General features: G+C 44.5%; 1 protein-coding gene across 1 annotated transcript in view; it reads left to right on the forward strand.

Moving 5' to 3' along the window:
* Window positions 1–13,415, forward strand: part of slc17a8 (solute carrier family 17 member 8) — a 107,618-nt gene that overhangs the window by 26,398 nt on the left and 67,805 nt on the right. The window contains exon 4 of the mRNA XM_059978546.1: window positions 10,463–10,718. Coding sequence (XP_059834529.1) covers window positions 10,463–10,718 — 256 coding nt within the window. The remainder of the gene's footprint in view (window positions 1–10,462; window positions 10,719–13,415) is intronic.

Consider the following 13,415-nt stretch of genomic DNA (forward strand, 5'->3'; position numbering starts at 1 on the left):
TTCTGTCCCTCCTTTTCTGAAATCTCTTCGACCCTGAGAAGCTTTCATGATCTCTGAGTTCCCCCAATTCCAATCTCTGATCATTCCTGAATTAAATGGGCGGTGACTTTGCCCTCAGCTGCCTTCAGTCTGTAGCATCACTTTCTTCCTTTGAGATTCTCCTGCTTGCTACCAAGTTGGAGCTTTCTGTGAAGCTCCTCGGGACACCTCTCCAGCAGCAGTATGTGAAGTTGCTGTTATTAATGATATTTGGAACTGGAGTTGGATTGAAATTGATATGTCAACTTGTCCAGTTGAAATAAAGTTGCAGCAGTTCTCCAATGCCAACCAAATCCTGGAGTGTCGTATACTCCTGAAATCTGCACTTACTGGTACTATCTATAATTCATAAATGTTTAGGATGGGCTTCTTAAGGTTGTTATAGCTGGGAAGGTTATTTAATTAACTATTAAATAATCCCAATGGCATGTATCTCAAGCAGCCTCTGACAACCAAGCACTAGTCTTCAGGTGTGGCTTAGCTACTAAGCCTGGTGAAACCATTTCTGCTGACAGAAGAAGACCATAAGACCATAAAACATAGGAGGGTTTAGGCCATTTGGCCCATCAAGTCTGCTCTGCCATTCAATCAAGTCTGATCCTTTTATCCCCTCCTCAGCCCCACTCCCCGGCCTTCTCCCCATAACCTTTGATGCCATGTCCAATCAAGAACCTGTCAATCTCTGCTTTAAATACACCCAACGACCTGGCCTCCACAGCTGCATGTGCCAGCAAATTCCACAAATTCACCATCCTCTGGCTAAAGAAATTTCTCCACATCTCTGTTTTAAATGTACACCCCTCCATCCTGAGGCTGTGCCCTCTTGTCCCAGACTCCTCCACCATGGGAGCCATCCTTTCCACATCTACTCTGTCTAGGCCTTTCAACATTCAAAAGGTTTCAATAAGATCCCCCCCATCCTTCTAAATTCCAGCAAGTACAGACCCAGAACCATCAAACGTTCCTCGTATGATAACCCTTTAATTCCCAGAATCATCCTTGTGTACCTCTCTGAACCCTCTCCAATGCCAGCACATCTTTTCTTAGATGAGGAGCCCAAAACTGTTCACAATACTCAAGGTGAGGCCTCACCAGTTCCTTATAAAGCCTCAGCATCACATCCCTGCTCTTGTATTCTAGACCTCTGTTTCTACTAGTAAAGTGCATGACCAGGCATTTTCCAACATTATTTCATTTGCCACTTTCTTCCCCATTCTCCTAACCCATCAAGTCTTAAGGATTGAAGGGCACCCATTCAGAACAGAGATGCAAAGTAATTTTTTGAGCCAGAGGGTGGTGAATCTGTGGAATTTGTTGCCATGGGCAGCAGTAGAGGTCAAGTCATTGGGTGTATTTAAGGCAGAGATTGATAGGTATCTGAGTAGCCAGGGCATCAAAGGTGAGAAGGTGGGGGAGTGGGACTAAATGGGAGAATGGATCAGCTCATGATAAAATGGCGGAGCAGACTTGATGGGCTGAATGGCCAACTTCTGCTCCTTTGTCTTATGGTCTAAGTCCTTCTGCAGCCTACCTGTATCTGCAAAGGTGGGTTACTGGCACCTTAAAACCAGTCATTTCAGGCAGAAGGGGCTTGTCCGTTGTGGTTGGCAGCTCACCTAGGAGAAGGGAAACTCTCATCTCACGTTTCCAGTACCTTGCGGCTATACTCATGAAGGCTTCGGGAGTAAACCCCGAGGGAAAGGTCCGGAGCTGGAGACCCTAAGGTAGTCCTACGTTGAGCAGAACACTGACTGGCAACTCCTGCAATGCCACTGGTGCCGAACTGTTTTGGTTTCTGCTGTTCATTTGGGTTCACCAGCTGCGTGGAGAGGGGGAGCCTGCCACAGGGGCATTAGCTTGCTCTGCATACCGTACTGCCCTGGCTTGTGTATCAACCACATGGACGGTAAGGACACACCATCCATGGTCAACCCTGACCAACGGAGCACCACTGTTTAGGACAGTTGTTATATCCCATGGGAACCTCAGCTGTCTCCATGTAGCAGTGTCTGTTCAGATCTCTGAGTTCCCAACCATGTAAACGACACCCCTGGATCAGTACAGTCAGCATAGCCCCCCAACCTCCCATCAACACCTAATGACAGGAGACCACAGTTGCTGACATCTGGAGCAGAAAAGACAAACTGCAGGAGGAACATGGAACAGCTGGACTATGAGGTGTACAAGACAGAGATGCAGAAGGCATTACCAGGATGTTGCTTGCTATTATGGGAGGTTGGACAAACTTGGGTTGTTTTCTCTGGAGTGGTGGAGGCTGAGGGGGGATCTGATAGAGCTTTATAAGATTATGAGGGGTATAGGTAGAGTAGATAAACAGTATCTTTTCCCCAGGCTTGAAATGTCCAATACCAGAGGGCATCCTTTAAAGGTGAGGGGGGTAATTTTTAAGGAGATGTGAGAGGCAGGTTTTTTTTACACAGAGTTGTGGGTACATGGGATGGTGGTAAAGGCAGACACATTAGGGATTTTTAAGAGCCATTTAAACAAACACCTGAGTTTGAGGAAAATGGAAGGATATGGACATTGTGTAGGCAGAGGGGATTAGTTTAGTTGGCCACTTGATCACTAATTTAATTGGTTGGCACAACATTGTGGATTGAAGGGCTTGTTCCTGTACTGTACTGTGTCCGATGTTCTATTTTCCTAAGACAATAAGAGGCATCGATAGAGTGGACAGAGTGGAAATGGCTAATGTGAGAGGGTATAATATAAAGTTGATTGGAGGGAAGTTTAGGAGGGATGTCAGGTAGGTATTTCACAGAGAGTGGAACGAACTGCCAGGGCTGCTGGTGGTAGATTAATTTAAGAGCCTCTTAGATAAACACATAGATGATAGAAAATTGGAGGGCCATGTGTGAGGGTAGGGCTAGAGTAACCTTAGAGTAGGTTAAAAGGTCGGCATAACATTGTGGGCTGAAGTGCTGTAATATTCTATTTGGAAAGTGTTTGGAAACAGAATTAATAGTTGTCCACAATAGTTGGATGATATAATTGTAGGTAGAGGAAAGGATAGGGAACTAATTGGAAGAGGGTCAGTCTGAATGTTAAACTCTCTCAGCTCTTCCACTCTGTTAAGAATCGCACAATTCTCTCCTTCCCCTTGCCACTTGTATTTGTAGACATAGAGTCATAGAATGCTACAGCACAGAAACAGGCCCCTTGACCCATCTAGTTATTCTCCCTAGTCCCATCGACCTGCACCTGGACCATAGTCCTCCATACCCCTCCCATCCATGTACCTATTGAAATTTCTCATAAATATTGAAATCAAATCACATCCACCACTTCCACTGGCAACTGATTCAACACTCTCACCACCCTTTGAGTGAAGAAGTTCCCCTTCAACTTCCCCTTAAACATTTCATCTTCCACTCCTAGCCCATCACCACTAGATGTAGTCTCATCCAATCTAAGTGGAAAAACCTGCTTGCATTTACCCTAACTATACCCCTCATAATTTTATATACCTCTATCAAATCTCTTCACAACCTTCTACACTCCAGAGAATAAAATTCTAACCGATTCAACCTTTCCCTATATTATAAGTCCCAAGTTCTGCATCATCCTTGTAAATTTTCTCTGCACTTTTTCACTCTTATTTACATCTTTCCTGTAAGTAGGGGACCAAAACTGTACACAATACTCCAAATTAAGCTTCACCAATGTCTTATACAACTTCAACATAACATCCCATCTCCTGTACTCAATGCTTTGGATTATGAAGGATGATGTTCATTTGCAGTTAAAGGGCTCTCTAAGTTTAGGGGTCTTAGTCGTATGTCAGAATTCTGGAATTACTGAAGGAACAATTGAAATTCCATTAGGATTTTTGAAAGGACAGGTGCTTGTGAAGTATGGAGGAACAAGAAAGAAAATGGGATTCATTTCAAAGAGCTGGCATGACCACGATGCCATGTGACTGTGCTGTCAGATAACAGCTGAGTGGGATGAGTCTTATTGAGATCTGCAGTTGTAGAAAGTCCCTCTGTGCTTGCCTTCCTGTCCATAATGGAGGGGATGTGGAATGAGCTTTCAGAAGAGGTGGTCGAGGTGTGTGCAGGTACAACATGCTTAGCAGTTAGCATTACACTATTACAGTGCCAGTGACCCTGGTTCAATTCCACTGCTGTCTGTAGGGAATTTGTACGTTCTCCCCGTGACTGCATGAATTTCCTCCGGGAGTTCCAATTTCCTCCCACATTCCAAACGTACGGATTAGTAGGCTGGTCACATGGGTGTAATAGCACTGGGAGGTTTGTTTTATTTCTAAATAACTAAAATAGAAGACAGTTTGGACAGGTACATGGAAAGGAATGGTTTAGAGGCATATTGGCAGATTTGGGCCCCTTAGGGTGTGCTGTCTGGCATTGGAGAGGGTCCATAGGAGATTCACAAGAATGTTCCCAGGAATGAAAGAATGAAAGGGTTAACATGTGAGGAGTTTTTGATGTCTCCAGGCTTGTTCTTGCTGGAGTTTAGAAAAATGAGGGGGATCTCATCGAAACCTATCGAATATTGGAAGGCCCAGATAGAGTAGATGTGGAGAGAATGTTTCCTACAGTGGCCTACTCTGGCACCAGAGACCCAGATAGAGTAGATGTGGAGAGGATGTTTCCTATAGTGGCCTACTCTGGCACCAGAGACCCAGATAGAGTAGATGTGGAGAGGATGTTTCCTGTAGTGAGGAGACCAGGACCAGAGGGCACAGTTTCAGAATAGAGGGGTGTCCATTTAGAACAGAGATGAGGAGAAATTTCTTTCTCCATAGGGTGGTGAATCTGTGGAATTCTTTGCCACAGACAGCTGTGGAGGCCGAGTCATTGGATATACTTAAAGTGAAGGTTGATAGATTCTTGATTAGTAAGGGCATCAAAGGTTATGGAAGAGGGCAGGAGAATGGGGTGGAGAGGGATAATAAATCAGTATCGATGGAATGGTGGAGCAGACTCAATGGGCTGAATGGACTAATTCTTCTCCTATGTCTTTATATGTACCAAAAACTGACAAACAAGGCTAGTTCAAGTAGACAATCTGATCAGCATAGATGAGAAGGACAAAAGGACTATAAACATCAGAGATATTGTAGATGCTGGAAATCCAGAGCAATGCACACAAAATGCTGGAGGAACTCAGCAGGTCAGGCAGCATCTATGGACATGAATAAACCATTGATGTTTCAGGCCGAGACCCTTCTTCAGGACTGGAAAGGTAGGGGGAAGGTGCCAGAATAAGAAGGTAGGGTGGAGGGGGAAGGAGGATAAAGTGGAAGCCAGGTGGGTGGGACAAAGGGGATGAAGGAAGAAGCTGGGAGGTGATATGTGCCGAACGTAAAGGGCTGAGGAAGGAACCTGATAGGAGAGGAGAGTGGACAATGGGAGAAAGGGAAAGAGGAGAGGCACCAAGGAAAGGTACTGGTTAGGTGAGGATAAAAGAGCAGGTAAGAGAAAGACCAGAGTGGGGAATTGAAGAAGAGGGAAGGGGGAGGGAGGAAGTTACTGTAAGTTGGATTTATACTGCAGCTTCAATAACTTCTGCAGCAAGTCCCAGAGCTCTTCTTAATCAATTGATGAGCTCTGTTTTGGAACTGTGGTTGATGTTAGAAAGTGGGAATGTGTCAGGTGACTTTCATTTATGTACAAGTGGTAAAAGCCATCACTGGCTATTATCAATGTGCTTTCATAAATGTCCTTTGTTCCATGCCCACTGATTTGTGACAGCACCACCAATGCAAAGAGTTGACTCTACTTAAGCCCAGAAGACCATTCAGCCCATCCAACCTGCTCTGCCATTCCATTAAAGCTGATTTAATTTCCCTCTTAACTCCATTCTCCTGCCTTCTCCCCATTTATTTTGTCACCCTGACTAATCACAAACCCATCAACTTTCGCTTTAAATTTATTCAATGATTTGACTGCCACAGCCGTCGAAGGCAATAAATTCCACAGAGCGGGGTTACCATCCTATGGGTCCCTGGCATAAAAGAGGCTGGGAACCTTCACCATAGATTCACCATTTTGTGGCTAAAGAAATTCCTCCCCATTTCTACTGTAAAAGAACTTCCTGGTATTCTGAGGCTGTGCCCTCGGACCCCAGATTTCCCCACTAGAGGAAACATCATCTTCTCATCCACCCTATCTACTCCTTTCAATATTTGATAGATTTCAATGAGGTCTCTGCTCATTCTTCTAAACTGAGTACCCTCTATGCCTTTTCTTATTTTAAATTCCTTCATCAGATTCCCTCACCAACTTCCCCTGTTCCAAGGCAAATAATGCCAGTTACGCTATTCCATCCACAGAACTAAAGTCCCTCAAACCTGGAATCACTTCAGTAAATTATTTCTGCAGCCTTTCCAAAATTTTACATCCTTCCTAAGCTGCGGTGGCCAGAATTGGATCTAATACTCCAGATGTGACTGATGTATTGGGTGCAGTTTTGCTCACCTACAGAGAGCAAAGATATCAATAAGATTGAAAGAATGCACAAGAAATTTACAAGGTTTCTGCCAGGACTTGAGGACCTGAGTTATAGGGAAAGGTTAAATAGCTTAGACTTTATTCCCTGGAGTGAAGGAGAATGAGGGGAGATTGGATGAAGGGTATAGATAGGGTAAATGTAAGCAGGCTTTTTCCATTGAGGTTGGGTGAGACTAGAACTAGAGGCCAAAGGTTAAGGGTGAAAGGGGAAATGTTTAAGGGCAACAGGAGGGGAAATGTTTTTGCTTAGAGGTTGAGAGTGTGGAATGAGCTGCCAGCGGAAGTGGTGGTTGCTGCTTTGATTTCAACATTTAAGGGAGGTTTGATTAGGTACAAGGATGAGAGGCATATGGAGGGCTATGGCCCCAGGTGTGAGCCGTTGAGACTAAGAATAACAGTTTGGCATGGATTAGATGGGCTGAGGGGCCTATTGCTGTGCTGTAGTGCATTAGGGTTTCTTAAAGGATATTCAAGACTTTGTTGCTCTTCTATAAAACCCAGGATCTGCAACTTACTTTTAATGACTTTCTCCATCTGCCCCGCCCCTTTTAAAGTACTGCAGACACATACCCATAGATATTTCCGTTCTATTACCCATAATTGACCCTCACCATCCGGGGCATGCCCTCTTCCCACTTTTACCATCATGGAGGAGGTACAGGAGCCTGAAGACACATTTCAGGAACAGCTTCTTCCCCTCTGCCATCAGATTTCTGAATGGTGCATGAATGCATGAACATTACCTTACTATTCCTCGTTCACACCACTCATTGGCTTTTGGAACTTACAGTAATTTTTTGTCTGGTACTACTGCTACAAAACAGTGGTGATAAACCTGATTCTGTTGCCATTGTAGGAATCTGCCTTCTGGTTTATATCACCTTCTTCATGTGTCTGACTGGGATGCATACTCAGCAACTACCATTTCATGTCATCTAGTGATATCTGCCTGCTGTCCGCCCATCTCACCAGCCTGTCTAGGTCTGCTTTGAATATTGGACCATCCTCCTCACCTTCTGTCAGACCTCTGCACCCAAGCACCGGTCAATAATACAGAGTGGTAACTGCTCTCTGCTTCCTGGCACTTCGTCAATTTTCCTCCTATGTCATTATAAGTCTCATGAGACCATAAGGCAAAGGAACAGAATCAGGCCATTCAGCCCATCGCATCTGAGGGATTTATTTTCCCTCTGAACCCCATTCTCCTGCCTTCTCCCCATAACCCTTGACACCGTGACTAATCAAGAACCTATCAATCTCTGATTTAAATATACCCAATGACTTGGCCTCCACAGTTGTCCGTGGCAATGAATTCCGCAGATTCACCACCCTCTGGCTAAGGAAATTCCTTCTCATCTTTGATCCAAAGGGACGTTCTTCAATGCTGAGGCTCACCCACTATCGCAAACATCCACTCTATCCAGGTCTTTCAATATTTGATAGATTTCAAGGAGGTCCCCCATCATTCTTCTAAACTTGAGCAAGTACAGGCTCAGAGCCATGAAAAAGATGACATATGTTAACCCTTTCATTCCTGGAATCATTCTTGTGAACCTGCTCTGAATGCTCTCCAATGCCATAAGGGGCCCAAAACTGCTCACAGTACTCAGTGCTGTCTGACCTGTGCCTTTACCTCATTGTCTTTGCTGGAACTCAGTTAGGTATGAACTCTCCTAGGTGAGCCTCATCTGTCTGGATTGAGAACATAGAACATTGGACATAGAGCACAGAAGACAGAAGAGAGAACATAGTACAGCATAATATGGGTCCTCCAGCCACAATGTGCTGATCCATATAAACCTACTCCACAACATCGACTGTTTATTTCCTGCCATGGATGTTGCCTGATCTGCTGAGTTCCTTCAGCAGTTTGTGTGAGTTGCCCTGGATTTCCAGCGTCTGCAGAATCTCGTTTCTGAGAGCCTGTATATGCATCGACTCCAGACTGTGTCATGGCCCTGAATCTCTCTGGAGCCTGTCTGGGTCCTGGTCATGGTTATACAGCATGGAAACCGGCCCTTCGGCCCATCTACTCCATGCCGACCCAAGTTCCCTCCCATTCCGCATACTGACCACTCTCTCCATCTCATGGAGTAATAGCCACTATCAGTGAAAATGTTATTCCCCCCTCCCCAGGTTTCTCTCCTCTCTCACCATAGATCTGTTCTCTGGATCTTGGTTCCCCAGCCCTGAGAAACAGATTGTGTGCATTCACTCTCTCTATGCCCTTCAGTATTTTATACACCTCCGTAAGGTGCTCCATAAAAGTATCCCAACCTCTCTCCGTGATTTCAGACCGTAAAACATTTAGCCAAGTGATGTCGTAGTGGCACCAGCGCCGGACTCCCAAATTCAAACCGGGCTGGATCCTTGCACACTTTCCTTCTGTGCTGGGTTGAGCATCAAGCTAGCAACTTGGCCTTGTAAAATACAGATAAATGTTAAAGAAACAGTAAGGTTGGCATCCGATGCGCCACAAGGCATGGAAAGGAATAACAATAATAACAACTATAAGACATAGAAGCAGAATTAGGCCATTCAGCCCATCAAGTCTGCTCTACCATTCTATCATGGCTGATTTATTATCTCTCCCAACCCATTCTGCTGCTTTCTCCCTATAATCTTTCATGCCCTGACTCTCCTAAACAAATTCCTCCTCATCTCTGTTTTATTAGACATCTGTCTATTCTGTGGCTGTGCCCTTTGGTCTATCTCACTATAGGAAACATTCTCTCCACATCTATTCTATCTAGGCCTTTCAATATTTGATGAGTTTCAATGAGATGCTCCCTTGAATTCTGACAATGTCTTAATATATCTTTGTACCTACTTCATCCACTTCCTCTGGGAACTCATTTCACACACTAGCCACCCTCTGCGTGACAAAGTTGTCTTCAAATAATGTTGATCTTTACTGCTGGTGGATCAAAGTTTAAGAATAAGGAGGTCCTACTGCAATAGCATAGAGCTCTGGTCAGATTACAATGGAGTATTGTGTACTGGACTGGTCTCCCCTCCTACATAAGGATATACTTGGAGCAGAGTGGAGATACAGCAAAGGTTCCTGTGCTTTCCCTTTGAGGAGAGCTTCAGCAGATTGGCCAAAGAGTCCCTTGAGTTTAGAAGAATGAAAAGTGGCTGATCAGGACAGATGGACCAAGAATTGGTGTGTTCATGATCAGACACCACAAAGATAAAGAGTAACACACACAAATCGCTGGAGGAACTCAGTAGGTCGGGCAGTGTCTATGGAGAGGAATAGAGTAAGATTTCGCATTGTTCACACAGTCCTTCATCTGGACTGGAAAGGAAGGGGGAGGAGGATAAAGAGATGGCGATTTGGAACTGAGATAAAAAGAGGATCCTTTTCTCTGGGGTGGTAAATTTCTGGAATTCTGCACCCAAGAAGATTGAGGAGTCTCTGAGTCTGAGCATATTCCTAAAGATATCAAGAACCTTAAAGGTTGAAGCTCTGTCCATTCCCCTCCACAGATGCTCGCTGGCCCATTGGGTTCCTGCTGCAGTCTGTGAGGAGCCTTTAGGACAGCCCCTCAACAGCAAGAATGTCCTTCCTCAAATTTGGAGACCAAAACTGCACACAATACTCCAGGTGGGGTCTCACCAGGGCCCTGTACAGCTGCAGAAGGACCTCTTTACTCCTATACTCCTCTGTGAGGAGTTTTTATGCCCTTGTGGCTGCATGGGTTCCTCCACAGTCCAATTATGTATAAATTACTAGATTATTTGTTCACACGGTGGAATGTGCAGCAAAGGATCATTGGGCTGGAAGGGTTTGTTATCATGCTGTATCTCTAAATAAACATCCTCCACCGTTTTGTGTCTGTTCCTTCTGACTTAATGTAACATTGCAATTGAGGGTACAATGCCTCACACACAGACTGATGCTGATATTGTAATCTCTGAAGGGTCGTAGATGGCACCAATGTGGAGGAGGAGGAGATGGAGCTGAATGAGGACGGTCAGCCGGTGAAGGCGGGTGGGCTGAAGCCTCAGCCACTATGTGATTGTGATTGCTTTGGAATGCCCAAGCGTTACATCATTGCTGTCATGAGCGGGCTGGGTTTCTGCATCTCCTTCGGCATCAGATGTAACCTGGGTGTAGCCATCGTGGAAATGGTCAACAACAACACTGTCTACGTGAACGGCAAGGCAGAGATCGAGGTGGGTGCCGCACTTCTGGGCAATGTTTGCTAACAAAAGGAGAAGGGGGTTAAAAAGAAATATGAGATCCACAGCTATATCAGCATGGATATCTTCACTTATCTCAATGCTGAATTACTCTCTCCTCACTACTACCATCAGGAAGGAGGTATAGGAGCCTCAGGTCCCACACCACCAGGTTCAGGAACAGTTATTACCTTTCAATTATCAGGTTCCTGAACCAGTGTGGATAACTTTACTCGCCTCAAAACTGAACTGATTCCACAACCTACCGACTTACTCTCAAGGACTCTATAATTCATGTTGTTAGTATTATTTATTTACCTATGGTTTGTCCTCTTTTGCACATTAGCTGTTAGTCTTTGCTATGCCTGGCTTTTCATAAATTCTATTATATTCCTGTATTTTCCTGTAAATGTAAGAAAATGAATCTCCATGTAGAATACGGTTACATACACACAGAGGTCACTTTATTAGGAGCACCTGTTTGTTAATACACATACCTAATCAGCCAATCATGTGTCAGCAGCTCAATGCATGCAGACATGGTCAAGAGGTTCAGTTGTTGTTCAGACCAGACTTCAGAACGTGACTGCATGGTTGGAGCCTAGAAAGTATGTCTAAGCAGGTGGTGGAGACAGAGACCTCAGAACACTGAGAAGCATGCATATAATTACTCGAATCACCAAGACTTACAGGGCTGTGGTCCTAATGTGGGTAATGGGAGCAGTGTAGTTAGGTACTATGGCTGGTATAGACGTATTGGATCCAATACAAGTTTATGATATTTTCAAAAAGACTTGGGTGACTTTTGTTGCCTTTAAGGCTGATGCACCATCAACAACTCACTCTGAGACGTCAGGGGCCTGTGGGAGGAGCCACAGGAGCGGTCAGAAGGGGGCGTGTCCAGACAGGCACATAGTTCACCACAAAGGCCATGTTGAATAAACACAGGGTGGAAAGAATAAAAGGTGACGTTGACAGGGTGGAAGCTCCAGGGACTTTGTAAACATGGGCACACAGCGTGCAAGTTAACATATAAGGAGTGTTTGTTGGCTCGGGACCTATACTTACTGGAATTCAGGAAAATGCTCTCATTGAAATATCAAAAGGTCTAGATAGAGTTGATCTGCAGAGCATGATTCCTATAGTGGGGGAAGTCTAGGACCTGAGGGGACAGCCTTGAAATAGAGGGATGTCCATTTAGAACAGAGATGAGGAGGAATTTCTTTAGCTGGAGAATAGTGAATCTGTGGAATTCATTGCTACAGACAGCTGTGGTGGCCAAGACATTGAATATATTTAAAGTAGACATTGATAGGCTCTTGATTAGTCAGGGTGTGAAAGATTATGGGCAGAAAAAGGAGAATAGGGTTGTGAAGGGTATTAAATCAGCCATGATGGAATGGTGGAGCAGACTCGATGGGCCGAGTGGCCTAATTATGCATCTCTGTCTTGTGGTAGGGTTCCCAACCTGGGGTCCATGGACCCCTTGCTTAATAGCATTGCTATCTGACATAAAAGAGGTTGGGAACCCCATCTTATAGTCTTAAGCTGAATAGTCTATTTATACTGGAATGTTATGTGATCTTTTGGACACTGAAGAAGCAGTTGAACAATACTTGAATCCTCAAGACAAAAGGAGGATGTAGATGAAGTGCTGGAAAGTAAAATTAGAGCAGATTGCATTTTGAAGTTAGCATGGATGCTGTGGGCCGAAGGGCCTGTTTTTGTGATGAATGTCTATATGACTGAATTTTCAGGGTGTCAGGAAATCCCCACTAATATCCTCACCACCCCCCCAACCATGAGGCCATGAGAGGTGTGGGGGACGGGCAAGCAGAATGAAGTCAAAGTTGGGTTTATTGTGGTCTCATCTCCACAATACCTGTCTGCACAGGTGCAATGAAAAGCTTACTGGCAGCAGCATCACTGGCACTCAACATTTCCAAGAAGAATAGAAACAAAAATTGTACACAATTTTACAAGAAAGCACACAATTCAAACAAAAAAACCGCAAAGTCCACTGCAGTAACAAGTGGCCGCAGGGTCTCTATACTGAGGTGTTGATGAGGGTTTGCTGGTTCAAGAACTGAATGATTGACAGTAAGTAATTGTTCCTGAACCTGGTGGCATGTGGCTTCGGTCTTCTGTACCTCTCCCCGATGGTAGTTGTGAGAAGGTGGCAAGTCCTGAGTGGTGGGGATCTTTGGTGAGAAACTTGAGGCAGTGCCTCCTGTAGATACAACCGATGGTGAGGAGGGATATGCCTGTGATGTGTTGGGCAGAGTCCATTACTATCTGCAGCGTTGAATTGTTTCATCAGTTCAGGTCTTAACTTTGAAACATATCCCTGCAGACTTTTATTTTGTTAGTGTTACTGCCTTTAATTTTGATATTCAGTTGGACTATGTCAGGAGAGCAGCCATTTTGTCTTTTAGTAGAGTTTCTCAGTCAGATTAAAGTACGTGTACACAATCCTCTTCGTTTACACCATTGGAATTATTCTCTTTTTACTCTTACTCAACAGTATGAGTGAGTCCTTTCATTATTTCTATCTTGTCTGTCTCCGGCACACTCGACAGTAAATAAGAATGCTACATTTTATTTATTTATTATTTTATTGAGATACAAGGTGGAACAGTCTCTTCTGGCACTTCAAGCCCTGTCACCCAGCAATCCCAAACTTAACTCCAG

Source organism: Hypanus sabinus, chromosome 8 (genome assembly GCF_030144855.1).
Source record: "Hypanus sabinus isolate sHypSab1 chromosome 8, sHypSab1.hap1, whole genome shotgun sequence".
In the NCBI taxonomy this organism is placed as follows: domain Eukaryota; kingdom Metazoa; phylum Chordata; class Chondrichthyes; order Myliobatiformes; family Dasyatidae; genus Hypanus; species Hypanus sabinus.